This window comes from Psittacula echo, assembly GCF_963264785.1.
Source record: "Psittacula echo genome assembly, chromosome: 5".
Taxonomy (NCBI): Eukaryota; Metazoa; Chordata; class Aves; order Psittaciformes; family Psittacidae; genus Psittacula; species Psittacula echo.
In genome coordinates, this window is record NC_137739.1 from 17,806,119 (window position 1) to 17,833,809 (window position 27,691).

Below are 27,691 nucleotides of genomic sequence, written 5' to 3' on the forward strand. Positions count from 1 at the left end.
CAGAGCCTGGTAGATGTGCAGTGAATGCTTACAGCTGCTTTTGGTGACAGCAGAGTTTCACAGAATCACAGAGTGGTTTGGGTTGGAAGCGACCTTAAAGCTCATCCAGTTCCAATCCCTTGCCATGGACAGGGACACCTTCCGCTAGACCAGGTTGCTCCAAGCCCCGTCCAACCTGGCCTTGAACACTGCCAGGGATGGGGCAGCCACAGCTTCTCTGGGCGCTTCTCTGCCAGCGCCTCAGCACCCTCACAGGGAAGAACTTCTGCCTAAGAGCTCATCTCAGTCTCTCCCCCCTGTCAGGTTAAAGCCATTCCCCTTTGTCCTGTCACAGTCCAATCAGTATCTGTTTAGTGAAGCTTGGGTATTAGCTGAAATTTGTGGGAAAAGAATGTGCTCTAGATGTGGAAGCCCCTGGTACCAACCCTGTGTGATTCGCTGTTTTCCTGCAGCTGCAGGTCCCATTCTTTAGTGCACTTCACTCTCATCTAATACTACTTAGTCCCAGCTTTAATGCTGCTCCAGCGATTTCCCTCTTGGAAAAAAATCAGCAGCGAAAATGAACAGTCTCGGTTTTTAACTTTGACTCTGAAGTGCCGTCTTCTTGTAAAGCCAAAGATGAAAAGACTCTGTAACCAAAAAAGAAAACCCGACCTCTGATTGGAATCACTGCCTTTTTATTTTGTACTATAAATAGAATTCCCCTCTATTTCCCATTCCCTTACACGAGTAAATGAAACATGTAGATGCGTGTAACTCCAACCAGTAAAATACCAGCACAAACGGCTTTGAACCATGAGGTGAGCGAACTGTTCTGAAGGCACTCTGCGTTTGGGTACAGCTGCTTGTTCTACACGACCCGCTCGTGTTGGGCAGTACTGCCACCTCTTCACATACTTTTTGTTGACCTCCCTGGTCTGTGAATGCTCCTCCTGGATCTACAGCTGACGCCGTCAAAGTACATCTGCTTCACTGTTCCCCAGCAGTGTAGGCACGTAGGTGAACAAGATGATGGCGTTTAGGTGTTCGCCTGGTGACACTGAACTGAGATGTGTAGCACACCTTTGTTTTCACACAGCTGGTGTTCTCGGAAGGTGATCCCATTGTTCATAGTGAGTTGTGCATGATGGAACTGTCTGGCTTACCAACATGCAGCTGATGGAACCAGCTCCTGCTGGTCACCTCAGCGTCGTTCTTGACTTTCAGTCTCTGATGACTGCTATGTACAGCTCTTTATGCGAGTACGCTGAGGAAACTGCAGGTTCTACCGAGTCTTTGGACTTCAGGTACTTCACTGTCCTGAGGCTTTTGTCTTGGGTTTTGTTAGGTTGAGTGAGTAGGTAGGGATGAAGAGGGGTAGAAGGTTTTGCTGTTGTCCTGACAAACGTGTTCTCTGCTGCTGGTGGTGCTTTTCTGCAGTGTATGACAGCAAGCAGTGTGGCTTCGTAGCATGGCTGGGGCAGAGGCTCTAGCATTTTGGAAGATGCAAAGGAGGGCAAGGATTTGCAGTGATCTGGTAGGTAACAACTGGTGCAGCCCTGATCAGCTGCTCTTCAGGTAAGTTTCTAAAGTGGAGGGAGCGCTGTGTGGTTACTTCCTGACACCAGGACTGCCAACTCCTGGATCGACATCTCCTTGTTGAGGTAACTGTTGTACTGAGCCGTGGTTAGCCTCCCACTCTTCAGGGCATCCTCAATTGAGAACTCTCTACCAGACTTCCTGTCAAGGATCACAGATGATTCCCCATTGGGACCCTTTATTGAGATCTCCTCCCAGTCACATTCCTGGCTCTTCAGTTTGACAAACAGGCTCCACTCAATGAGGCCAAACACATGAGCTTCCTCTGGAGACATTTCTTTTCCTGTATCAGGGTCAATGACCACAATGGAGCGCCTCAGGTGGTTCTCTCTTTGTTCCCTCTTGATAGCCACTGTCTTGAGGCGATTTTGGAGTTGCTCAATCTCTGCATCTTTTTCTCTGGATAACTGCTTCAGATCATCTAACTCTCTTTCCAAAGCTTGGAATCTGGAGTCTAGGTTTATTCCACTGTCCACATGGGTCATGTTTCTCAAATCCTGAGCTTCTGTTGCTGTGAGTTCAATCTCTGACTGCAGTCTCCGGGTTTCCATCAGCAGGTTCTGTTTCTCAAGGTGTAGTTTGTGGTTCTCCTCCCTTAGTAAGTCTAGCTCCTTTGACGACTTGGAGTTGTTGAATTCCACCTCGGACAGCCTGGTTTCGAGGCGATTAATATCTGCATCTAACTCCCTCTTACGCCTACTTTCTTCCTCCAGATTGCTCTTCAGCTTTTGAATCTCATACTCAGTGTCTCCTTTGTCCACTTGGACACTCTCTGAGAAGACCACTTTCTCTTTGACCTCCATCTTCTCCAAGGAAAGGAGCTTCTTTCTCAGGGCTTCTAGTTCAGTTTGCAGGACTTGTCTCCGGTGCTTCTCTTCTTCTAGCTCCAGCTTGAGGAGGGAGTGCTCCTTCTCTTGCTGGGGATCTTGCTGAAGGATCACTTTTTGTTTCACAGTTACTCGTTCCGTTGTCTCCCTTTCCTGTTCTTCCAACTCATTCAGCCTAATTCTCAGCCTCTGCACCTCCAGCTCGGCCTCTCTGCGTGCCTGTCTCTCCTTCTCCAGTTCTCCGAGCTGACGCTCCAGCTCCGACCGCCTCCTCTGCAGCTTGCGGAGCTCCTCGCGGAGGCCGTCAATCTGCTTCAGCTCGCTCTCAATGCTCTGAGAGAAGGAGTTGACTTCGGCTTTCAAGGCAGGATCTTGCTCATATTTCACTACTTCCTGCTGGACCACTTTCTCCTTCACTTGGGAGAGCTCTTCCTCCTTCTGTCTTACTTTCTCTTCTTGAAGAAGGCGCTCCCTCTCCAGGTCAATGTGCTTCATCTGTTCATCTGCTAATTGCACTCTCAGGGACTCGACCTCCTCTCTAGTCTTGGGGTCTTCCCGAAACTGCAGAATTTCTTGAACAACTTCTTTCATATGCACTTGAGGTTTGGTGTCTTTCAAAGCTTGTATCTCTTGTTTCAGCTGGTAGATTTCAAGGTCAGCTCTTTCAATTGCTCCTGTCCTCTCGATTATTTCCTCCCGGAGTCGCTGTAGTTCCTTTTCAGTTTCTGGATCATTCTTGTACTTAATTACCTCCTTAATGACTTCTTTGACTTCTACCAGTGGCCCTCTGTTCCTCAGAGCAGCCAGCTCGTTCTGGCAGCTCTTCAGCTGTTCATCACCACCTCGGTATTTCCTTTCCTGTTCTACCAGCTCCAACCGAAGGTTGGCAACTTCATTTTCAGCTTTGGGATCTGGGCGCACAATCTCACGCACTTTCTCCTGGACGACCACTTTGGAGTTCTCTTCCTCCAGCAGCTGGATCTTCCTGAGCAGCTCCGCCTTCTCCCTCTCATTGGAACGACCTTTGGACTTCTCATCTTCATATTGACGCCGGAGCTCATTCACCTCTCTCTCGATAGCCAAGTCTTTCTCTACCTTCAGCACCTCCTTGACAGTAATTTTGCCCTCGGCGATGGCCCGTTCCTTCTCAAGGCGTTTGAGCTTGTCCTGGAGGAAGCTGAGCTCTTCCTCATGCTTCTGGCGAAGGGCGCTCTCCCTCTGCTTGCTCTCTTGCAACATCCGGAATTCCATCTCCAGCTGGGGATCGTTCTGCAGCTTCAGCACCTCCTTCTCTGTTACCTTCTCCTGCTCTTTGTTCTTCTCGCTGGACAGCACAGCGATTTGTTGGCGTAAGAGGATGACTTCATTCTCTCTAGTTCCTTCCTGCCTCCTGAGCTCTTCCAATTCTTCTTTGAGCTTCAGGATTTCATCAGCTTGAGCCTTGTCTTGTTCAATACGCAGTACCTCCTTCACTATATACTCCTGCCCTCCGTCCCTCTTCTCGTGCTCCAGAACACGCAGCCTGATTTTAAGAGCCTCCAGCTCATCCTGGAGGACCTGGTTCTTGCGCTGCTCTTCAGCCAGGTTTTGCTGCAGTTTGTGGAAGCTCTCCTCCAGCTGAGGGTCAGGCACTTTCTTCAGCAGTTCTTTCTTAACGACAGTTTCTTGGGGCTTCTGGTTTTGCAGGTGGACAATGTTGCTCTGAATGGCTTTGATCTCTGCTTCTAGCTGCTGCCGACGCTGTGTCTCATCTTCAAGTTCCTTTTTCAGCTTCCAGACTTCTTCCACAGGCCTTAGGGATTTTTTGCTCTGTACAAAGTCTTCCGTCACTTGAACCTCTGGTTGCTGTTGTTGAGAAAAGAATGTGTAGTCAACAACTACCAAACAATCATATTGTTGGTGCTCATTTTCAGTGCCTCCTGTGACAGTATGACAGGGGCATGTTGGGCTGTCCATGCTGAACAGGGGATATATGCAAACAGGCTGCCCTTGAACAGATCTGTGGATTCCCAGCATGACAACTGCTTTTGCAATGCCCATTACTGTCAGAACAAAGCTTTTAGCCACGAGGGACACTAATGCTGGCCTGATTTGGCAAAAGTGTTAAAAATGATGCAGAGCTTCCTAGGGTGAGTGGGAGATGGGGCTGGGAAACACAGAGGGGTTGTCTGCCTGATATGTCTGCTGATTAATGACTGGGGGCTATGAAACACTGCGTTTGTTTCCAGTTCAACTTGTAACACAAAGGCACACGTGTGTATTATTTCCACGCCTTCTTTCAGTATCACAGTGCTCCTGGTGATCACTTACCTGCCGCAGGAGGCTCTGAGCAAACTCCAGGTTCTGCAGCCTCTGTTTGTTCACAGCATTTACTTCGGTAAACTTGGCTGCCAGAACAGCTTCCTGTGGATCAAAAATGCATTGAAAAGAGATGGTGGAACCAGGGGAGCTTGGGTAAGACTTACTCCATAGAAAAAACAGGCCCTAAAGAAGTAACCCTGGGTGCTCTGCTAAAAGCCATTCACCTGCTTTGGGGGAGCTTTAGGGGAGGAAGAGTGATTCTCAGCCATACACACGCTCGTTGTACTGTATGTTTTCTACTCAAGATATGCAAAAATATGCAGCTGAGGAAGAACCAGGTGGACGCCTCCTTCAATAGGCAGGATGAGTTTGAGGCAGTCATTGAACAGATCCTGCATAAAGAAGTAGCTTGTGGCCTGTTCTCACTGTGTTTCTGTCTAGCATGTGATCTTTGGTGGTGAAATCTCACTCTGAAAGTTTGGAGGGATAAAAACTTTCAGGGTTTGGCTTTTCTTCCTCTTTTCCCCCTTTCAGAAAGGGCTCCATCCAGTGTCTTCCCTTTCTTACTCTGGCCAGCCCAGCCTAGAAAATGGATGGGTTAAGAATGATGAAAAAACCCCTTCTTCCTCTGGCTCTCTGCCCTCCCCTACAGTCCCTTCATGATTAAAGTCACTGGCAGTAACTAAAACTGCCTGCAAAATCCCCACTAGTTCCATAAGCTGTTAACTGCTTTAGCTGTCTGTGGGCAACCCCTTCTTTACCTCCTCTTTCACTTTCGCAGCTGGAGACTGGAGTCTGGGCTTCTTGCTCATATACCCATTGCGGCCGTTCTCCAGGTCCAGGATGGACCGTAGCTTCTCAGCCTCCAATTCATAGTCCTATGGGAAGAAATTCCCAGGCAGAAAGAGATTACCATGCACAGATCCCTCCTAAACCCTGGCTTTAACGCCTTCTTCCCTTGACCTGTGTTTTAGGTGAGTTGCTGAGGTTGATGGGACCCAGAGCACTGAAGGCAGAACCTCCCAGCAGTTTGGGTCAGGTACTGCCGAGTGACCATAACAGTGCAGCTGCAGCGTGTGCTGACTTTGGAGTTACCTCTTACTAATGCTGGGTTTGGACTGGAAATCCTCTGCCAGACAAAAAATCTGAGCCAGTTGCCATGCTAATGGCCGCATGATGTCAGTGTTAGAGTATATACAACCTGTGTTGACTGAGAAGAGCACTAGGCTTTCTTTATGGAGCTCCTTCCAGGATGCAAGTGATTCTCCCCCTCTACTCTGGTGAGACCCACCTGCAGTTCTGTTCCAGCTCTGTGGTTCTCAGTACAAGAAAGATCTGGACCTGTTAGAGTGGGTCTGGAGGAAGCCATAAAAATGATCAAAGGGATGAGCACCTCTTGTGAGGACAGGCTGAGAGAGCTGGAGTTGTTGAGCCTGGAGAAAAGAAGGCTCTAGGGAGACCTTATTGTGGCCCTTCAGTACCTAGAGGGAGCTTAGAAGAAAGCTGAGGACAGACTTTTTGGCAGGACTTTAGCACAAGGGATGATGGTTTTAAACTAAAATAGCGGAGATTCAGACTAGATACAAGGAAGAAATTTCTTACGATGAGGGTGCTGAGGCGCTGGCACAGGTTGCCCAGAGAAGCTGTGGCTGCCCCATCCCTGGCAGTGTTCAAGGCCAGGTTGGACGGGGCTTGGAACAACGTGGTCTAGTCACGGTGGGGTTGGACTAGAAGGCCTTTAAAGGACCTTTTCACCACAAACTATTCTGTGCTTCTATGTTAGTTCTCCCAGCAGCAGACTCACAGTCCTTACCTTCACTGCCTGCTGGTACTGCTGAGCTGTGGCAGAGACCTTCTGCACCTCCTGTTCCTTGCTTGCAATGTCACTGAGGAGCGCCTGGCATGCACAGAGACACACATCAGAGGGAACACAAAATCCAGACACATTTTTCAGCCTTTTTGAGAGTTGCCATTTTAAAATTACAACCCTGAGAATGACAACCTTCTCAAGCTGCCCTGCTATGTGTAAGCAAGGCACAGGTAGGACAGTGGGACCTTTTAGCATAAAAACATATAAATCATTTTCTATTTGACGTTCAGGAGCTGTCTCAGTCCTATTCCTTATCTTTTAGTGTTGCTCCTCCTCTCCCTGTGGAGCTCCCAAAGTGCTCTCAGGCAGAATTACCGCTTGGTTCTTCAGCTTGATCTCCACTTGCTGGATGTTGTCAGTCTCCTGTGGCTCATAGTTGGGGATGTTGCACAGGAACTGGTTGACTTTGTCATAGTTGCTGCGGTAGTTGGAATAGGCGCTTTCTGCTTTCTGCAGGGTCTGCATTCTGCAGGAAAATTGGCTCAGCTTCAGCACTGTCACATCTCCTTTGTCTCCTGCAAGCACCTCCTAACCCATCCCCACTTCCCCTGCTCCCGAAGACAGATTTGAGACAGAGTTGCTTCCTCGCCAAAATCACCATCTCTGTTGCAAAAGTGTTTAATCCTACGGGCTGCCCAGATTGACTCAGCATGCCAGAAACCTCTTTTCCTCCTTAGGCCTCCCTGGAAGCCTTTCTGCAACTCCTCATTCCCCTGATAGTGTTATGCCTCTTCTGGATTCACAGAAACCCAGACTGGTTTGGGCTGGAAGGCACCTTAAAGCTCATCCAGTTCCAACCCCCTGCCATAGGCAGGGACACCTTCCACCAGACCAGGTTGCTCCAAGCCCCGTCCAACCTGGCCTTGAACACTGCCAGGGATGAGGCAGCCACAGCTTCTCTGGGCACCCTGTGCCAGCGCCTCAGCACCCTCACAGGGAAGAGCTTCTGCCTAATGTCTAATCTAAACCTACACTCTTTCAGTTCAAACCCATCCCCCCTTGTCCTATCACTACATGCCCAGTGGCATTCCACATTCAATGTAGTTCTAACTCTGCTGTAAATATCCCAGCTATCCAGGTTGGTGCAGTCCTGGCTTGATTCTGTCCCAGAGTCTTACCTGTGGTCGATCTGCTTGCTGAGGTTGTTGAAGCGCTGGTTGAGTTTGTAGAGCTCAGCTTCCTGACGTTCAATGTCAGGGCAGTGCTCCTGGAACTTGCTGGCCAGCGTGTTGGAGCACGTCTTTGTCCTTAGCAAGTTCTGCTCTGCTTCATTGAGCAGGAACCTTTTGGACTGGAGCTCGGTGCTCATGGCCTGTGGAAAAAGCAGGAGAGAGAGATTTTCCAGGGTTGCCCACGTTCCAAACTTCTGTCACTGTTTCCCAGCAACTTCAGCAACTGCCCTGGAGCTGCAGAGGATGCTGAAGAAAGCTGAGCTGCAGTAGTGCTCTGAGCTGTGGAGAAGCAAGTTAGAGGCCTGCATTGTAAGCAGAGCCAACTGATAAACCTGATGGGGTGAAAAGCTAGCTCTTGCTCCCTTCTCCACCTGTTAACCTTTAAAAGCAAGCATACTATGTGCAAAATATATTTGGTCCTCCTTATGCAAGCCTTAAACCCTGTTCCTGCCACTGCAACAATTCCAGAAGGAGCTGTGGAAGTTTTGCACGCTGCTCTGAACATGGGGACTTGATGGAAAAGCTGAAGAAGGTCAGAAAGCTCTAGCCTAACCAGTTCTTGGCCTTTCTACAGCAGAAGGATTGCTCATTTTGGCTGGTACCTTTTCCTAGTGGTAAGTGCTCTTGGAGCCTTGTTAGGTCCAGTTTTTCAAGCATCAGGCCACTGTGTAGCTTTTCCCAGACTATTTGATCCTTCGCTTCTCCATTAGTCCTTTGTCAGATCACAAGTATTCAACTGGCATTTGATTTCTGGTTTGGGGCTGGACACGACTTGTGTTTAAAGTAGGTGAGATTACTGCAGTTAGCATGAGGTCTCATCTTCAGCTGGCGTGAGACATCCCTTTACCAACTGATCCAAGCTTGTGACATGAGTAGCAATTGCCCCAGCTGTTGGAAAGTGGTTTTGTATGTGGAGCATGTCAGTAGGGCAGAAAACACTCACCAGCAGCTCTTCTTTCTTGCGGTCTACCACCCGCAGGTCCTCTGGTACCGTGTCATCTGTGACCAGCTGGTTCTCGTAGGTAGACAACAGATCTCGGCCTTGTTGGAGGCTCCTCTCAAGGTGCGTGGCCACCTCAACTCTGTATGGACACAAGAGGAAGGGTGTTTATGCACACCTGCACCTACCTCCTGCAGGATCCTACATTACCCCAGCTCAAGCCATGATTTAAGCCATGACTTACTTCTCTTGGGCAGCGCTGAGCAGCTGGACCACGCGGTCGTACTTCTTGTTGGTATTCTCCACCTTGTTCTTTACCAAGGTGGCGCTGCCGGTGTTGGGCACAGATTCAATGAAGACCTCACACTCCTGGATCTTCCTCGTTTTCTCAGGCTCAATGCGACGGACCTCATTGGTGATGTTCTGCAAGAGGAATAAAGCCGCTATAGCAACTGAACTAGGGCCTTGTGCCTACATAGCAGCTGACCCTTGGCTGTCCAGTGTGAGAAGAGAGGTCAGGGCTGAGGGCTTGTTTGATGGCAGGTGCCTTTCAGCCCTGTAGGGCTGAAAAAGTACTATTTTGGCTATTTTCTGTTGATTTTTTCCTCTTGACTTCTGGGCAGCGTAGCTAGCCCTTAGCAAAGAAACTGGCTGGGGAGTGGTTCCCAGCAGCTCCAGCTCTGTTAGAAATGTGCTGGACTCCTGTGGATCACAGGGCTCTGCAGCCTGACAAATGAATTCTGTCCTAAGCATCAATGCGCTGCAGGCGGTTGGAGCAATTTGCTTTCAGTTGTGGTAGCACTTGGATTTTTACACAGCCCTTGGCAGGTGATGTAACCAGGACCTGAACTTCCTCCTAAGCCAAGGGAGGTTTGTGGCATGGAGTCTGGCTTAATTAGGGTTCTGAAGGAGAGGAAAGGATTGGGATGCTACCAGCACTGGAGCCTAGCAGAGCAGGTCCACAGGGAGAAACTGTGCCCTGAACCATAGGTGTTTTTCTGCTCCTTTCTGAGCTGGTGATGGTAGTGGCAAAGTTGAACAGCTGCTTGCTGAGACAAGGGAACAGGGTATGGGACAGGGCATATGGGCAGGATCAAAACTCGAGGGCTTCCTTCTCTTCGTCACAGCCTGCACTATGCAGCCATTACCTTCTTCCTATTCAGCCTTTCTGTGACTGAGCTGGGCCAGGACCAGGGCAAAGGTTTATGGCTTGTGAGGCTGCTCAAAGGGCTGCTCCCCATTTGCTGGAAGAGGCAGCAGCTGTAAGCATCACTCCATCCCTGTGTGTTCCCGGCTCAGGGAGCGCTTGCAGCACCCAGCATAGTGAGGACCACCCTGCAGACCCCCTGGGAGGAGCATGGTCCATGTACAGAACTGTCCGTGTGCTGTCACAGCCCCATACCTTGAGGTCCTTGGAGCGCTCGGTGCTGTCCTGCACAGCCCGACTCTGCTCCAGCGGTGGACGGAGGTTTGCTGTTATGGCTTTCTCCTGCTTGTCCAGGTCGCTGTTCACCTTCTCCAACCCTGCCAGAAGCTGGCGCCCCTGAACCGATGCAGCATCTGCATAATGGGGGGGGACCAGGCTCAAGACGGTTGGAAGCTGGGTCTAGGCTCAATCCCACTGGTGAGTGCAAAACCCGCAGCCTCCTCCTCTCCCTGAGCCCTGCCTGCTGCAACTGCAGCCTGGCTGCTCTGCCCCTGCACCCAGCCCAACACTCCTGTCCCCAGGACCGTTAGGAGATGGAAAGCTCTCAGGGACATCCCCCTAAGATGGACCACCACCTAAGCTCAAGGCTACAGCAGCCACCTTGTGCCTGGGAAGGAGCAAGCCCCAGGCTGCCCTTCCAGAGCCTCACCTCCAATGCTGTCTGCCTTCAGCCCCTCGTAGCGCTGCTGGAGGATGTTCTTGCAGTTGGTTGTTTTCTCCTTCACGCTCACGTAGTGATTGGCAATTCTGCATAACAGGACAGCACGGACATGAGATCAGTCAGGCCCTTGTCCTCTCCATTGCCCTGGTGCTCATCTCAGTGCTGATCCAGGAAGAAGATGCAGCTCTAGAGGGGCTTGTGGGACCTGGCCCCTCTCAAGGCAGCCTTGACGCAAGGTGGTGAGAGACACTTTCACCCTGTGTTGGCGAAGGGGTAGAGCAGTGTGGTCACTGGAGGGCTGAGAGCAGGGGACAGGCAGCAAAGGCAGCCACCTGCCTGCTGAGGGAGACGTGGGCAGCTCCCCCCGCCATAATGCCCCCCAGAGGAGGGGGGACCTGGATGTCTCTGAGCTGACCCCACTTTGCCAGGTGGGATCTTGTGTGCAAGGAGGGCGCAGGAATTCCTCCAGGAGGAGGAAGAATCTGCTTAGGCTGCAGGGATCGAGGCAGGAGCCCCCCATCAGCACTGCTAGATGCATTGTGCAGCACTGGTGGCACAGCCTGGGCTGGTGAAAGCAAGGGGAAAGGCTGTGGGGTATGGCAAGGCTGGGGGGCACATACTGGTTTGCCAGGGCTATTGCTTCTGCATCAGGCGGGGGGATCATGAAGCAGACCCCCGGGGCGCTGATCTTGTCTCCCAAGCCATCTGCCACTTCCCAAATGTCTCCGCTGTTCTTCTGCAGGGTGTAGTGGGCTCCTCGGCTTATTTGGCCCTGGGGAACAGGAACCAGGCACAGCAGCAGGTCAGGACACACCACCCACCCTGCTCCACGCCGGCAGCCCCAGGGAGCTGCACTGCAGGAAGGCAGGACTGGCACAAACCCTGATCCCTTCGCTTGGCACCCCCTCACATCTCCAAGTGTCTGCTGCTTGCCAAAACCCCATGTGCCTGCTCCTCCCTCCCCAGAGCCTCCAGGTATGAAGCCATGCCTCCTCTTGCAACAGCCACAACAAGCAGATTCCCACTAGGGCAGAGATGAGAAGGCGTTCCTAAGGCTGTGCTGTGGCTTTCCTTTTTGGAGAGGCAGGCAGCTGAGTCAGCTGGAGCTGCTCGCTCCATGCCAGGCCCCTGCCACTCCTGGGGTGGCTGCTGGCTTTGCTGGCCCATCCCTTTGGTCGGCTTCTCAGGACTGATCCCCTGACGGTGGGGATGAGGGGATGCCTGCTGGGGCTGTGCCAGTGATAGCGGGGAGTTCCTTTGATCAGAAACATGCCCGGACATCTTCATCCCAGTGCAGAGTGTGGGAATGTGACAGCCGAGCTGTCACAACCTCCTGAAGGGTGTGTGATGGGCTCGCAGTCCAGAGGCTGTGCTCCCCCCAGATCCCTCCTGCACTGACCCTCCTGACCTGCAGAACCCACTTTTGCACTGGGGCGAGCACCGCCTTCCCCTTATCCCCACTGCAGAAGACATTGTTGCTTGGGCACTGGCAAAATCTCTTCCATCCCCAGTGCCCCCCAAGGAGCCATTCCCTCACAGCACCCTTGCACTGCTCATGGGATGGGGGGACGTTACCTGCTCGCCTTCATACTCGCAGAGAGCCTCCACGGGGACGGGCTGGAGCGGTGTCTCGCGGCGGTACCGCAGGGGCAGGATGTGCTGGCTGCGCTCCTGCAGCGACTTCACCACCTCCTCGTACTTGTCCAAGGCCTTCTCCTGGTCCTAGCACAGGGCAATGACCAAAACCAGTAAGGAAATGTGGGAAGATTGAGCTTCTGCGCTTTCCCAGCTGTGAGGAAAGCGTACCAGTGTACAGCTGGGATAGAGACTGTGGCTTCTCCTTTGCTTATGCTAGTGAAAATGGCTCCTGGGTGCTGCTCTGCAGCCGTTGTTTCTACACCTGCACTCCTGTGCTCTCCTGCCTGCTTTCGCAGCCATGCTGAGGACTGAGATTATGCCTGTGAGTTCCTATGTCTTAGCACTAACCCCCAGGCATGCCCTGGTTTGTGGTCCACATTGGAGTGGCTGCATGTTGATGGGTAGCCCCCTTCCCAGCTATTAGCTCTAATTAGAGCCCCATGCAAAGGCTGTCATCAGCTGCTCTATCTCTAGCTGTGCAAGTGGATATCCTGTAATGTGGAGTGGGCTGGAACAGGCAGGAGGAGAGAAACATCTCTGGGGAACAGCTATCAGCTGTCCTGGGACACGTGCATCAGCTGGGCCTGCTGCAGCATGCTGCGGCTGGGGCTGGGCCAGCGGCTGGGCTCAGCACAGCCCTTCCCAAGTGGGTGATCTCTCTCAGCACCAGGCTCTAGCAGCGCAGCATGTTCCACATCTCCTCTGGCAGCAGATCTAAATCTGCTCCCGCCCTAAGTGAGCACTAACTGAGAGAGAACAAATAAGAACCAGCTCAGTGAGCAAGCAATTAGGTTGCTATGGGAGAGGCAATCTCCTAGCTGGAGGGGAAGGAAGAGTTGTGTGAAGGCCAGGCAAAAGGAGGCAGCGGTGTGGTCCTGCTGCTTGCCGTGGTGAAAGCTGGGCTAGATGCCTGCACTGGCAGGGATGTCCCTCCGTCGGTGCCTAAGGGACACCAGCTCCTGCTGCCGTGGACCTGCCTGCTCTAATACTCACATCCAGCTCCCGGAGGAGAGACTCCAGCTGGTATCTGTCCTTGAACTCCGGGCTGAATTTTTGGTCCAGGTCTGTATCCACCTTCTTCAAGAGCTCCTGGGCATCCTTGGTGTCTTTCTGAAACTGCAGAAAGGCCAAGCCTCTTGTGAGAGAGGGTCCTGCTGGAACGCGGAGCAGACCCACCCCAGCACCCTTGTCCTCTCACTGCCTAGAGCAGGGACAGCCACGGGGAGCTATGACAGGCATGTGGACACCCGGAAGTACCTGGAGAAAGGCAAGGAATTGCCATTTCCCATGCTCAGAACAACAGAACTGTCAAGACACCCAAGGGCAGCTTATTCTGTGGTCTTCTCCTGCAGTGTCGTTAAATCCCACCTTTCCCTGCCCTCACTTCCCTTTCAGTTGGACAGCATCACGACGGTGTGTGATGCCTCCGCTGAGGAGGCAGAGCCAAGCCCTTCCACACACAAACCACCCCCTGGGGCAGTTATTCTGTCAGATCCCCACAAAAGGCACTGCCTGGGCTGGGCACCGCAGTTTAGCTTTGGCAACAGACTCATCACGTCAACACACCCAGGCTGTGGGAGAGGAATCCAGCCCGACCTGCTCCCTGCAGAGCCTCCCTGGCTGGTGGATGCCATTTATCCACAGACATCTGTCTGCCGAGCTCAGCCGGGCGCTGAGCCCCAGCACAGGGCTCCCGGGGCGCAGCTCTGCTTTCTGAGGGTGTCATTCCCCCGTGTGGACCTGTTCCACTGCCGAGTGGAGCATACAAAGTCTCCCCTTGCCTTGTTTTGGGGGTGAGGTACCTCTGTGAGACACCTCTGCTGTACTGCAGACAAGGATGTCCTGCAGACACCAGGCTGTGGCTCCTGAACCTCAGCATTGAGTGGATGCTTCCTGCAGGTCATGCTATGACTTGTGGTTATAGCAGCTCAGGGTGGTCCTCCTAGCCTTAAACCCCCATAGACTAGAGCACTCAATCTCTTCTACTCTATTCCAGAACAGCAGGAAATTGTCCATATTCTCAACTCAGCACCTACTCTCTGGGCTGCTCAGAGCAAACACCAGTTTTGTTGGCATCTGGTACCTTGTGGAAGTCCTCCATGAACTTCAGGTGGCTCTCCTCACAGATCAGCAGGTTGAGGTACTCCTTCCAGTCGGCGTGCACTGCCTCGATATGAGCCTGCAACACAGGGGTGGGAGCTGGATGTCAGCAGGACTCCCTACAGTACCCCGAGCTGCCCACCAGAAAGTGCCAGTTTCCATCTCAAGCAAACAACCCCTTGGCTGCTTCAGAAGCCACCCAGATGCTGTCAAGTCAAAGCTAGGATGGGAATAGCAGAGAGCTAGACCAGAGCTGGGATGCTGGGATGGGAATGTGGGGCTGGGTGAAAGGAGGTGGCAAATCCTGTTGCCTTATGTCCATCTTCCCATCAAAGGTGGAACTTGCCACCATAATTTCTCCTTTGTAGGCAGGCACAGAGTAATTGCCACAGGAATGAAGAAGATGAGAAGAGCTCCTTACGTTTATCTCAGCTCCTCTGATGATGTTTACACACTTACAGGTGAAGGAGACTATTTTCCTACTTGGCATCCCAGGAAGTCAAGACAAGAGTCACACTGGCACCAGGTCCCACACTGGAGAAGGGCTGGGTGAGTTCCCTGAGCTCTAGAGCGGGTGGGAAACTGGAACCCATTCCTGATGCTCACCTCGATGGCGTTCTTCCCAGGGTGATTCTGGGCAAGCAGCTGATCTCCATCTGCGTGCAGCTTGTTGATGGCTTCCTCCTTTTCCTCCAGCCTCCGGTGGATGAAGTTCTAGATGGAGAGAGGTGAGATAAAACCAATCCCCACGCAAAGAGAAGTGACCCTGGCTGCATCCTGTGGTTGAGCTACTCTGAAAGGGCCTGAACAACTCCACAGGACCGACAGCATGATGTTCCTCCACTGCAGCTTTTGCTTTTCCTTCCCTTGCAGATGTTGCTAAAGATGTGACTCTTGCCAAGTGAATGCTGAGATAAGGGAGAGGAGAATGAGGAAGCCACTGAGCTTCCTCCTTGTGTTATCTTTGGCAGGAGGTAAGAATTAACCTTACACTGTCATCTGCACATCTCAAAGTGCTTCACAGAGTTGCAGAATGGCTTGGGTTTAAGAAAACTTAAAGCTCATCCAGTTCAAACACTCTGCCATGGGCAGGTATACCTTCCACTAGACCAGGTTGCTCCAAGCCCCGTCCAACCTCCTTCATGATGGAATGGGGGAAACTGAGGCACAGGATGTGTCCAGCCCCCAGCCTGCTCCCCAGCTCCATGCCCAGCACCCAGCTGACACGGGATGCAGTGAGTGCACACACACCTCATACTGCCGGCGCCGGCTGGGGTAGTCCAGGTTGTGGTCGCTCCAGTCGTAATGGGTCCTGTCCTTTGCCTGCTGATCCAGCCAGTAGAGCTTGTTGGTGCAGCGCTGCATGTAGTCCTGCAGGGAGTTCAGATCCTGCTGCCGCTGCTGGGAGCTGGCCTGGGAAGGGTTGAAGGGGAGAGCTCAGCCCAAAGCTCTTCTCTGGCTGGGCCACCCAACAAGGGATCCCTGCCAAAGGGGATCCCTTGCCCCCAGGACTCCAGAGATCTCTTACTAGCAGCTTCTGGTACTTGTCTTGGAAGTCGCTCATGTATTCCTGGTAAGGGAGGAGAAGCAAGGCAAGAGTTAGGAGCGTGTCTCTGGAGACTGGTGGCCTGGCAGGGGCTTGCTGATGGAGGCGGATGTGGGGTTTATGGAATGTGCTTCATTGTACAGCTAGAGTTGGTGTGTGACTCTGAGCTCTGAGGTGTGGATCTGGGCACCCACCCAACCTGGGTATAGCAGCTTGGGTGGTGGGATGCTCTCATCTTCAGGAGTAGCTTGGGGCAGAGGCAGCAGAGAGAGGCCAGGAGGCAGGAGAACTGACCTTGCTGCCTTCCTTGGCGATGTGCGGGCCAATGGCCATGACCTCATTGTGGAAGATGTTGTGCTCTTCTACTTGGCTGTTGACCAGCGGCAGGTCGGTCCCAAAGCCCTTGCTGCTTAATGCATCCTGCAGTGCACAGGAACTGGGGTTAGCGATGAGGGAAAGGGACAGGGTGGCTGAGACCTAGGAAACGCCTCTTGGAGGTGGCTGTAGAGCTGGGCTTGGATGGGCTCCAGTGCTGGCAGCGTGTGGATGCTCAGGAGCATGTGGGTGAAACTGGCTGTGCTGCAGGGCAGCCGTGGGAAAGCCAGTTTGGGGTTTTCTAATGCTTTCCTGGCTGGAACAGTGTAGGGAGTGGGATAAAATAAAAAATAAGGGCCTTGTACTCTGCACCATCCCCTGCCACCCAGCACCCCAGCTCCTTCCCATGCTGATTGCTGCTCCCAGCATAAAGATGCCAAGAAGGTTTCCAAGAGCCTGTTTCTCTGTAGGGAGATGCATGAGGTCCTGCCCAGCTGGTACTACTGGACAGGCAGTGGCACTGATGGTCCCTTTGGTACCTGTTTCTCCTCAATCACTGTTGTCCAGTTGACCTGGGGCTCAATATGCTGCAGGGGGAAGCTGTAGATCTGGTCGTGTTTCACGCGCAAGTTTGCCACTCTTTCCTTCAGCTGCCGGATGCTGCAGGAAGGGAAAGATGAGGGTGGGATGCAGGATGTGGATATGGACCAGCATTAGCATTGGGAGCTGTAGGTGATCCTCTCCCAGGCCCTCACGGAGTGGGGAGATTGTTCTTAGGGGCCCTTGGATAGCCCAGCGCTGCAGGCGGGCTGCAGCAGCTGTGTTGTGCAACGGGCTGGGGAGGGAGAGGGCAGAGGTTCCTGTGCAGCCATCCTGTGGTTCCTGTACAGCCCAGGGCTGCTCAGCACATTCACCCACTCGGGGCAGGCTGGAGCAGGGGACAGTGTGGTCTGCCTGCACCATGGGCAGATGCCACCCCTCCATGCTCTCTGCAGAGCTGCCATCAGCAAACATGGAGCCGTTCCCACTGTACACATGTCCAAGGACGGCTGCAGGTTATGCACCCTCATGTGAACTGGGACATAAAGAAGCCTGTGGTGACCCACCAGCTGCAGGCAGGAGCTGAGCAGAGCCCCTGGAGAAGCACCTTTCTCCTTTGAGGCTCTGGGGTACTCACTCTTCTGTGATCATGTCACCCTGGGGGTGCTTCATGTGCCGGGCAATGGCTGCGTCCCCATCCAGCACGTAGAGCAGCTTGTCAGACTCAGTGAGCTTCTGCGCGGTCAGGTCCTTGTACTGTGCTACCTGGCATGCCTTGATCTTGTGCAAGTCCTGCCCAGGAGAGAGCAGGAGGAAGGGTCACCAGGGGAAAACAAACTGTATCCAAGAGGTCATCCCACCACACTGTGCCTGGGCACCAGAGATGGGCAGGAGCTTTGCTATCTCTCATCCTCCCAGTGATGTATTTTGCTTTCCCTCCCCTGTGTTAGCCTTGAGGCAGGGCTGTGGCTGGGGGGCTGCATTGCCTTGGGCTGCATTATACCCTCTCGAAGAGAAGGATGGTTCAAACCCACTCTCCTCTATCCTAGCCCTGGTAGGGAAGAATTCTGGGGGCCTGTTTCCTGTTACACCCTGCCATGAGCAGGGGGAACCGATGCACCCCTCATCACAGCCTGGAGACCCACCACAGGGCAGGGCAGCCACACACACGTGTACTGGAGGAGAGGAGATGGCAGCAAAGCAGGAGAGCTGCAGCGGGAGGGACAGGGCTGCTCGGAGGAGCCCGTGTGCTTACATTTTGCATCCGGGAGTCAGTCTCCACGATGTTTTTCTCCACCTGGTCGGCATTTTTCTGCAGGCGCTCGATGAGCTCAGTCAGCTCCTTGCTGGAGATGCTGGGGACAAAGAGGGGGACTCGTCACCCCACAAACACGGCCACAGCCCCAGGCTGCTGCCGGGGGCTGCCCTGGGGGTGCTGTGACCCCGGGGGTGGCCAGGGGCCAGTGGAGCCTGCCAGGCCCTGCAGCTGCCTGTGACTCACTGCAGCATTCCCAACACTTTCCAAAATACTCCGCTCTGCCAGGAGGGGGGTGGCGCGTGGGGACGCAGTGTATCCCACAAGGGGAAATGGGAGCGATGCCACAGGCGAGCCCGAGCCTCTCCTGGCTTCAGAGCACGGAGGAAATGAACAGTTTGCAGGGGACAGGGAGAGAGGACCTAGACCCCATGCACACAGTCTGAGGCTGTTGCCTGTGCCCAGGACAGCCCCTGCCTTGGAACCCCTGCTGTGCTCCTCCATGCCATGGCCAGAGCCTCCTTGCTCTGTGAGGAGCTATTCACAATTCAAGCCAAATAAAGGGATGGGACAGCACACGCTGTATCCGTCTTTCCGTGCTTTCTCTCTTGCTAGGCCCCAGATTTTGCCCCCAGGGTGATGCTTGTCCAAGCCTCCCTGTTTACAGCCTCAGCCCAAGTATCCTCAGCCCCGCTGCAGAGCCAGAACAACCCATGACGCAGCTCCTGCATTGCTGGGCTATTTTAAACATTCCTCCTCTTGCTGTCACTGGCTGCAAGGGGAGGTCGCAGCCTGCCAGGGAGCTCCAGAGGCCGTGTGCCCACGGTGCCCGCAGCAATCCCGCTGCAGCTCCGGAGGCAGGGAGCAGGGTGAGGTCCTCAGCAGTCCCTGCAGCGGGACAGGAGGGTTCATCCTGCCGAGGTTGGTGGTGAGCCTGGGGCTCGTGTCCCGGTTGAGCCACTTTGCCATACAGGCTTAAGCCAAGGGCTGGCTCACTTCGATCCCAACCACTATGGAGTGGAGATAATGAGCCTTAATGGCCCTGTTATGTGGTGGTAGAATTAATCTTTAGATAGCACTTGGAAGTGTTAACAGCTGTTACAGCTGCTGGTAGGTGAGTTGTGTGTCTCCTGGGCAGGCTGGGGGAGAGCAGAGGTGCCTGGTGGAGCACCAGCATCCCAACCCTGCTCGTCATGGCACAGAAGGCTCCTGCATGGACATCCTCATTCAGCAGCTGGGTCAGCCCAGCTCCGAGGGGTGCTGCAGCACCGATGTCCCTCCCAGGGCAGGGGTTGAGCCTTTCCAGGACAGCACAAGGCATGTCCTCCTGTCTTTCCACAGCATGGCTGGCCAAAGCTGAGAGTGGACGTGGCTCGTCGACCAAGGCAGTCCTGGTGCTTTGCAGTGGCTTCCTTGGACATGTCCAGTGTTCAGCTGCCCGCAGGTAAAAGCAGTGCATGGCCTTGTCTATGCTGTGCACCTCAGGGACCACATGCAGCCTCCAGTGGGGACATCTCACTGCCTGTTCAGTGTGGGCGCTGGGGGACAAAGCTTGGCCAGTCTGGTCTGACCAGCCTCCCCCTGGCACTGGTCTGAGCTGCAGGACACACTCCTGCCTGCCATGCATGCTATCACTTTCAGTGCAGCAGAACAAAACAAAACCCAGCTCTGGGCCTCGTTCCTCCCACCCTCAAACCCTGCCCCAGGCTGCAGGAGCCTGGTAGCATCCAACAGCCCCACAAAAGTTCACATATTCCTAGGAAGTTTTGGCGTGGGAAGGATTTACACTGATTCTCCTCTTTCCAGAGAAGCTGCATCATGAGGACAGTGCTTGTCAGGGCTGGTGGTTTGTGTCCATCACTGCTGCTGCTGCTGGCACCTCCTGATGAGCAGAGGGATTGCTGTGGTTCTGGGCCCTCTTGCATCAGCAGAAATGATCCAAGTTGGTGTTTCCAAGCAGAGGAGCAAACGAAGAAGTGGTTGTGAGTTGTGTGGCTGATTGCAGTAATGGCACGAACGAATCTCATTTTCTGTTCCATAATCACAGATGGAGGGTGCAGGGATGGCTGGATCCTGCTGCAATGCTAGAAGCAGCTCCTCAAAATCCACTTTGGGGTTTCTTCTAATGTGCGTCATCCCATGTAAACCAGGGAAGACATCAGATGAAACCAGTGGAGAGAAAGTGGTTTGAAGCCGGGTGACGAAGATGTGCTGCACATGTTGGTGTGTCTTCAGATGATGGCTTCTCTGAGCTGGCATCTCCTGCATCCTGAGAAGGCTTCCGGCTGCTATGGAGCCTTCCTCATGTCTCACCAAGAAGTGGAGCCCACCTGAGCTTTGAGCATGGGAGAGGCTGATTATCCAGGTGGGAGCTTAGGATGCTTCACTGTGATAGCCAGGAGCTGAACTGGCACTGAGCAGGGCTGGGGGCGGGCTGGCAGGGCTTCCTGGTTCATCAACATGTTCCCTAACTTGGTCCTGGTGTTTCCTAGCAAGCCCAAGTGAATCTTCAGGGTTTCAGTGGATCTATAGCATGGAATGGAAAAATCATCCCAAAAAGCACAGGAATCCAGAGGCTTTTCTAGTTCTGGTTTTGATAGAAGCTTCTGAATTGTATTGAGAAAATAAAATTAAGCCAGGGGTCACTGGGGATCTGTGGCCATGCTGTGTTTCAGCCACAGCTTCCCGAGCTGTTGCTGCTGGTCTGGTCTAGCAGAGCTGAGCCTGGAGCCTCTGCCTGGCCTTTGTGCTCACTTTGCATCAGCAAAACTGATCTCGGGAGCCCAGAACCAGGGAGTGCCCTGACCTTCTTACTCAGGTACCAGCTTTGCCAGGCCACTGTGCGATGGGGGTGACGTGTCAGGGTGAGGATGGCCCCTTGTGCCCTTCTTCCCCCAGGTCTGAGCCACAAGCTCTAATCGCCCCCATTAACCACCCTGCTGCCCAGCCAGTGCTGCCTGCGCCCTGCCCAAGCTGATGGCGCTGCCCCCGGCCGTCCCTCCCACCTTCCCACCCACCCAGTGCCGGGGAACCCAGCGTCGAGCCAGAGCCACCCTCCAACCCCATCCCAGTGGTACCTGGGGGGGTGAAGCCCCTTCTCCAGCACTGCAGGGAGCAGGAGCATGCGCTGGGGCTGGGGGAGGAGGAAGGGCAAAGGATGGGGTTTCGCTGTGTCAGAGGATGGTTTGCCTGGTAATCCAGAAACTGCTGCTTCAGTGTGCAGTATCGGAGTGACCAGGGAAGAGAAAAGACCGAGCTTGCTTGGAGCAAGCAAAGACATGCTCGGTTGTAATGTGGGCATGGCTCTGCTGCTCAGCCCCACTCCCCTGACGCACACAAAAGAGCTGCTTGCTTCCTCCACCTCTGTGGTTTACACAAGAGGTTTACACCATCTGAGGTTTTGGTACAGGGAAACCTAATATAAACCTCCCACAGGAGCTGGATTTCAAACACCCGCTGCAGCAGCAGGAGAGCTGCTCCTCCACACCCCAACCTGTGCTGAACACAGTGCAGGACCATGAGCAGGGAGGCTGTGTGTGCTCCTGCTCACCCCACTGCTGCCTGAAACACAGAAACAGTAAGTGTGCAGAAATAAGCCCAGAAGTAAGAGAGCTAAGAAAGGAAATAATAGAGATCTTATTCTCTTTTATAGTATATCTCATTTCTTATCACACTTATTACTTCTGTGCCACTCAACCAAGCAACCTGGACATTACTGATATGAGAACATCAGCCCTATTAATAAACTGCCTGTCTCCTCCATAGCAGGGCCTGTGTTAATGCCCCATGATGGTGAGCATGATCATTGCATCTGTCTGGATGTCAAGCAGGGTGCCAGAGGGACTGTCTGGGAAAGCTGAAGCCTGGCTGAAATCACCATGCCAGGGGATGGAGGATGTCAACTGCCCTGTGCCCTTCATCTGCTGAGAGGAGGAAGATGCAAGAGAAACACAAGGTGATGGGTGAAGTGGTGAGGAAGCTTTGGCCGGACCAGGAAAGGTGTGTGGATGGGATCCATTTGGGAAACTGCTGGAAAGAGCCGTGGATGGCTCTGGACTATGGAGCGGAGCTGCTGGCAGGGTAAGGCAAAGGGCAGCCGGAGCCCAAAACCAGGCAGGAGGTGATGGCCGAAGCATGGAGCAGAGTGAGGAGGGTGGGATTTGGCTGTGGCCCAGCTGGGAAGAGCAGGAGCAAAGGCACCCAGGGCACAGCCCTTGTGAGGCAGGAGGGGAATGCAGAGCTCTTCTGCTAACAGATAAGCCTTTGTTTGAAGGATGAATAAATAATAATAATAAAACCCGCCTGGAAAACCTGGCTTTGCCATTGCTGGAGAGCTGCAGCCTTTTCTGATGAGGGAGGAAGAACTGATGTCACTTTGAAAAGCTGCATGGGGCAGAAGGGTTATTTCTCTCCAATGCTGCCTTGAGCAGCCACAGCACCGTCTGTCTGGCACGAAGGACCCACGATTATTCCCATGAGAACTGGGAGAGTTTCTCCCAGCTGCTGCTCCATGGCAAACATCACTTCATCCATGCACCACATCTGACCTCAGGTGATGCACTGTTTCCGAGGGGTTTTTCTTCGGGTTTGGGGTTTTCTCTTCGAGTTTTGTTTGTGTGTTTGGTTTGTCGGTTGTTTGGTTGTTTGGTTTTTTTTAAGAGAGTTTCTTATCAAACACAATGATAATTACTGTGATATGGAAACTCTGCTGCTAAAACTTGGCCTTTTTTCTTTATTCCTGCCTTCCTCTCTCTTCCCATTAGGTTGCACCCTCACTGGTAAGAACACTTTTTGGAGCAAACTTCCCCACAGCTGACATCTCTGGGCTGTCCCTGGCTTTGCCCTTCTGGCAGGTGGTAGGAAATCCCTTTGATTGCTCAGTTTCCTTTTCCTTCCCCAAACAAGGAGGCAATTTCACTAATCCCCCAAGTGAGGATGTTCAAATAGATACTCCTGGAGTTCTGACAGCTTCAGCTGTCCATGGGAAGGCTCCTGCTGGGAGCTTGTCCTGTGGGTCAGATACTTGATGGGAGGGTTAACAGGAAGGGCTCTGTGCTGGATCTACCCCTGCTCTCCTGCTGGGAAGCCTTCCCATGCCCAGAGCTTCTCCACAGTGGGAATACTCAGCCAGTGGCAAACGCTGGTTGAGGACAGGGTCTGGGCATGGGTCCTGGTCCTGCTTCCTACTCCTGGGATGCAGTGACTGCTGCTCTAAATTCCATTCCCATTTAATTTCCATCCATCCAGATTTCATAAAGCCCATACCCATGTGAGCACTGCTGCTGGAGACTGGACTTAAACTGCACAAATCCTTCAGAAGGCCACAGCACAGAATCATCAATACCCTTAAAGCACACTGAGCCACGGCTCCCACTGCATGATACTCCCTTGTGCAGCTGTGATACTGGAGTGAAACTGCAGCAGGGCAGAGGACAAGGGCTGGGCTTTGGCTTCAGTAATTCAGGTTTGGGAGAGATTAAAATCTGGCTCAAAACTCTGGAGCAACGTGCCATCAAGCATCAAGTAAGGGCGTAGCTGGACAGCATGGTTGTTGTGCTTAGTCCAGCTTGTTTAAATTGTATTTATCTTCCCTCGTAGCAATGGTGATTGTAATGTGCATGGAAATTAAAGCAGAAATAGGCCAAGGCGATGATGGTGAGGTTTGCTCTGGCGTAAATACAGAGCAGCTCCCCTGACTCACGGGCTGTCTGGTCCCTAGTGCTGACTCCAGCCCTACCACACAGCCTTGAGACATGATGCCAACCCTGCAGGCAGAGCTCCTGTTCCCTCCTCCATGGCACTGTGTCTCCTGACAGTGGTAAGGGTCTCCAGAGCCCTCAGTGATGGATGTTCTCACCAAGGATGAACATCTTTCCTGGTGGCAGGAGTGTGAGTTCCAAGGCTGTGAGCTCAAGGCTGAGCTGTGTTTTATACCTCCTCTCTCTTAGGCTGGACTGTCTCAGAGAAAACCAACCTCCTGTTTTCTAAGCATGGCAAAGAGCTTGGTGAAGGTAATGGGGAAGGAGGGCAAGGGTTTTAGCCCCACACTACATCCCTGTTCAAAGCTTCTGCCTTCCCTTATAGGGACACATATACTATCTGCTAACAGCGCAGTTGTCACAGCCAGTCCCACATGAATCCCCAGGGCCTTATACTACTGGGATGGGGTGAGCAAAAGCATAAAGCAATCAGCTCCCTGAGACAAAAGAAATGTCATCATTGTCATCCACATTCCCCAAACAAAGTAGGGAGATGTCCACACGTCTCTGATGTGCCCAGTGTCGGATGGAGGTGGCTACAGAGCCTGGAGACCACAAGCCCCAGCCAGAGCTGCAGCAGAGACTGCAGAGACTGCACTAAGAGACTCAGACCCTGATCCTGCTAAGGAATGCATCAGAAAACCAAATCCCGGGGAGTGGTTCAGGAGCATCACCTGCACCGGGGATAAAGAAACTTCTGGTGCTGTGAGTGGTGCTGGGAGGTGGATGGATGGGGATGTGGTCCAGGGTGCTCAGCAAAGGGCTTTGCCAGGGTTTTCCTCTGGTGCATGGCTGGTGTGCTCCAAGACTCAGCTGGTGTTGCTGAGGATGGCAGAGCAGTGGCAGGCCACAGGACCAGGCACCAAGTCATCTTCAAACCCCTGCAGGATTTCATGCTGCTCCTGTTCTTTCCCCACTGTTGCTGTATTAGAGCTGCAAAGCAGGCTGGCTTCCCTCCTTACCAACACCAGCGGGGGACTGGCTGGCCTCGAGCTGCAGAGGTGATTGCATGGAAGCACACAGGCTTCCAACAGCTTTGGATGGGAGGCTGAGTTCAGGGCTGGGAAAGGGTGGCTGGCTGCATCCAGAGGGACAAAGAGTGTTTTCATGGGCAGATTATAGTACCTGTCTTGAGCTGCACAGACTTACACAATCCTGACTCTCCAGAGCTGCTCATCGAGATACCACCAGCATGGGAAGGGCTTGTTCCCTGGCTGAAGAAGCCACCAAGACTCACAGGGGCTCCTCATCGGGCTGTGACCTGCTGTAGGATGGTGTTTCCTGGGCAACCCCTCACTGAATCAGCTGAGCTCGCAGCCCTGGCTCCTCACTGCTTGCAGGAAACATTCCAGCGCCCCGGCACACTTGCCAAACCAGAGCTTGGTTATTGCCCTGTCACCACCGCGCTGCCAGGTCTTGTTACCAGCAGCACCTTGCACTGAGCCCTGGTCTGAGGTGCAGCCCTTGCAGCCTCACCGCAGCGCAGGGTGAGCCCGGGCCGTACCCGGTGTCGAAATCTCCATCCCTGTTCCCAGCGGGGCGGTCAGTGGATTGGTTTTAGGAGTGTTGCTCTGTTTTCTTGGCAGCAAAACCAGGCGGGAGCCCGGCAGTGCCTGGAGCAGGGGTTGGGACAGGAGCTCCTCACTTCTGCTGCTTCGCAATCCTTCTCCAGCAAGTTGTGTAACCGGTCCAAGCACAGGCTTCCCCATCTTGATGGTGGGGCTGTTTCCACACGGTGGGAGTGTTCCCCGGATTCACAGGTGTTTGTAAACTCCAACACAGGAATTAACAAATTGGGGCTAATGAGCAGAGCCCTTCCTGAGGTGTGCATGGACAGCTGGGTGCAGGGAGGGAGGGTGGCCCAAGGCCTCAGCCACCACCAGCCAGAAAAACGCAGATTTGAGCCTGGCCCGAAGCCTTCAGAGGTGCTTTGGCACCGGCCAGAACTGCTGGGCTCTCGGGCAGGGCGCACAGGGAAGGACACCTTCCGAAGCCCCATCTGTTCTCGGATGCTGTAAGCATGGGGTACCCAGTGTTGGCAAGGCTCAGGGTGCAGCAGCGGTGACCCCAGCACCAGTCCCAGGGTGGGGATCACAGGGCCTGTCTCCTCCTGCCTACCAGCATCCTGACATTGCTCAGGGTCCTGAGCTGCCAACCCAGGTGTGGTGTTTCTCGTTTTCAAGCCTTCCACTAACACCCCAAAAAACTAGAAATGCAACTGGGCAGGGACACCTTCCACCAGACCAGGTTGCTCCAAGCCCCGTCCAACCTGGCCTTGAACACTGCCAGGGATGGGGCAGCCACAGCTTCTCTGGGCAACCTGTGCCAGTGCCTCAGCACCCTCACAGGGAAGAGCTTCTGCCTAAGAGCTCATCTCAATCTCCCCTCTCTCAGGTTAAAGCCATTCCCCCTCGTCCTGTCCCTACAGGCCCTTGTCCAAAGCCCCTCTCCAGGTTTCTTGTAGCCCCTTTAGGCACTGGAAGCTGCTCTAAGGTCTCCCCCTTAAGGAGCCTTCTCCAGTCTGAACAGCCCCAGCTCTCCAATTTACACCATCCTTCGACCATGGGAAAACTGGGGCCACCAGGGAGGTGCACGCTGAGCCTCAGAGGGCTCGGGGCCACCCCGTCTCCTCCTGCCAGCCTGCCCCAGAACATGAGCTGGCAGAAGAGCATGCCCCAGGCTCTGGGAGCAGCAGCCTGGGCGTCCCTGCTGAGCCAGCCGGGCTGGGGGGAGCCTGCCCGAGGGCTGCAGCTGGAACCCCATTCCGAGCAGAGGAGCTCAGTGAGTACCGCAGCCTGAGAGCGCACCGTGCGGGGCAGCACCCTCCTCCCTAGGGGAGCACCCCTCCAGTGCACCACCGCACCCGGGAGCATCGAGGGGCTCTCCGCACTGGAAGACGTTAAGCCCTTCTGGGTCCTCAGAGACACCTCAGTCCCTACACCAGCTCCCCAGTTTCCTCCCAGAGAGAGGTTTCTTGCTGCTCTGCGTTCACCGGCCAGGGCAGGTACCTCTAGAGAGGAGGACGAACAAGCCATGGGCTCGAATGTGCACCAGCCATCCCCCTCCGCATGCTCCAGAGCCGCTGCAGCTCTTCTGGGAAACACGGGGCACGATTCTGAACTGATTCAATTATCCACCTCTGGAAAAATGTCCCGTGCCACCCGCTTGGTGCAGGCAGGGGCTGGGTCTGCGCAGTCTCCAGTCCCCTCCTGTGCACTGTACAATGGGGCTCAGCCTGCTGGGGGAAGGGCGCGATTTTTTAATGTCTTTTCCCTTTTAACTGCGACTTTCCGTAGAATGAATCATAATCAAAGAATGGTTTGGGTTGAAGGGACCTTAAATCTCACCCAGTTCCAGCTCCCTGCCACCAGCAGGGACACCTCCCACTAGACCAGGTTGCTCCAAGCTCCGTCCAACCTGGTCTACTCAACACGTTGCTCTCTTTTTTACGACCAGTACAACTGAAACGCACACCCACCCCATCAGACACGGCTGAGGGGAGGGCGATCGGCGCAATTCCTGGTCCTGCCGGAACAAGTGGCTGAAGGCTAAGGACAGCCAGGCTTGTCTTCCCTGAGATCCGACCCAGCACACCCCTGGAAAGCGAAGGAACCTGCTCCCCGGAGCTGCCGCTACTGCGATGCGAGGAGACTGGGGAAAAACTCTCCCTGTGCCAGCATACGGGCCGAAAGCTGCAGACCCAGCTCGGAGAGGAGCCGACACAGCGGCGGGTACCTGGGCTCCGTGCAGGGATGCTGCGGGGTGGGAGCCGCGGGATCGCGTCGCTGCTTGTCCCGGTCTGGGGGCAGCGGGTCACTCACCTCTTCTTCTGCACGGAGGGGCTGTATTTGCCTTTGTTGCGTTTCCTGAAGAGCGAGTGCATCGCGTCCCCGGCACGGCGCCCGCCGCGCTCCGCCTGCTCTGCCCGCTCTGCCCCGCCGCCGCCCGCAGCCTCTGCGCCGCCACCGGGACCGGGACCGGG

The 27,691-nt window shown here is 53.9% G+C and overlaps 1 protein-coding gene across 1 annotated transcript; it reads right to left on the minus strand.

Moving 5' to 3' along the window:
- Positions 1–1,565: 1,565 nt before the first annotated feature.
- PPL (periplakin) lies at positions 1,566–27,595 on the minus strand (the record flags this gene model as incomplete). Its single annotated transcript, XM_080618762.1, has 22 exons — positions 27,531–27,595; positions 17,951–18,050; positions 17,333–17,487; positions 16,695–16,815; positions 16,135–16,260; positions 15,823–15,864; positions 15,546–15,707; positions 14,901–15,008; positions 14,278–14,373; positions 13,188–13,310; positions 12,132–12,278; positions 11,177–11,328; positions 10,545–10,642; positions 10,091–10,248; positions 8,933–9,111; positions 8,692–8,830; positions 7,695–7,888; positions 6,892–7,042; positions 6,520–6,603; positions 5,468–5,584; positions 4,716–4,808; positions 1,566–4,250 (listed from the first exon to the last, which is right to left on the minus strand). Exons 1-22 carry the CDS (start codon positions 27,590–27,592, stop codon positions 1,566–1,568), a joined length of 5,292 nt encoding a protein of 1,763 aa, XP_080474888.1. The 5' UTR covers positions 27,593–27,595.
- Positions 27,596–27,691: the final 96 nt, after the last annotated feature.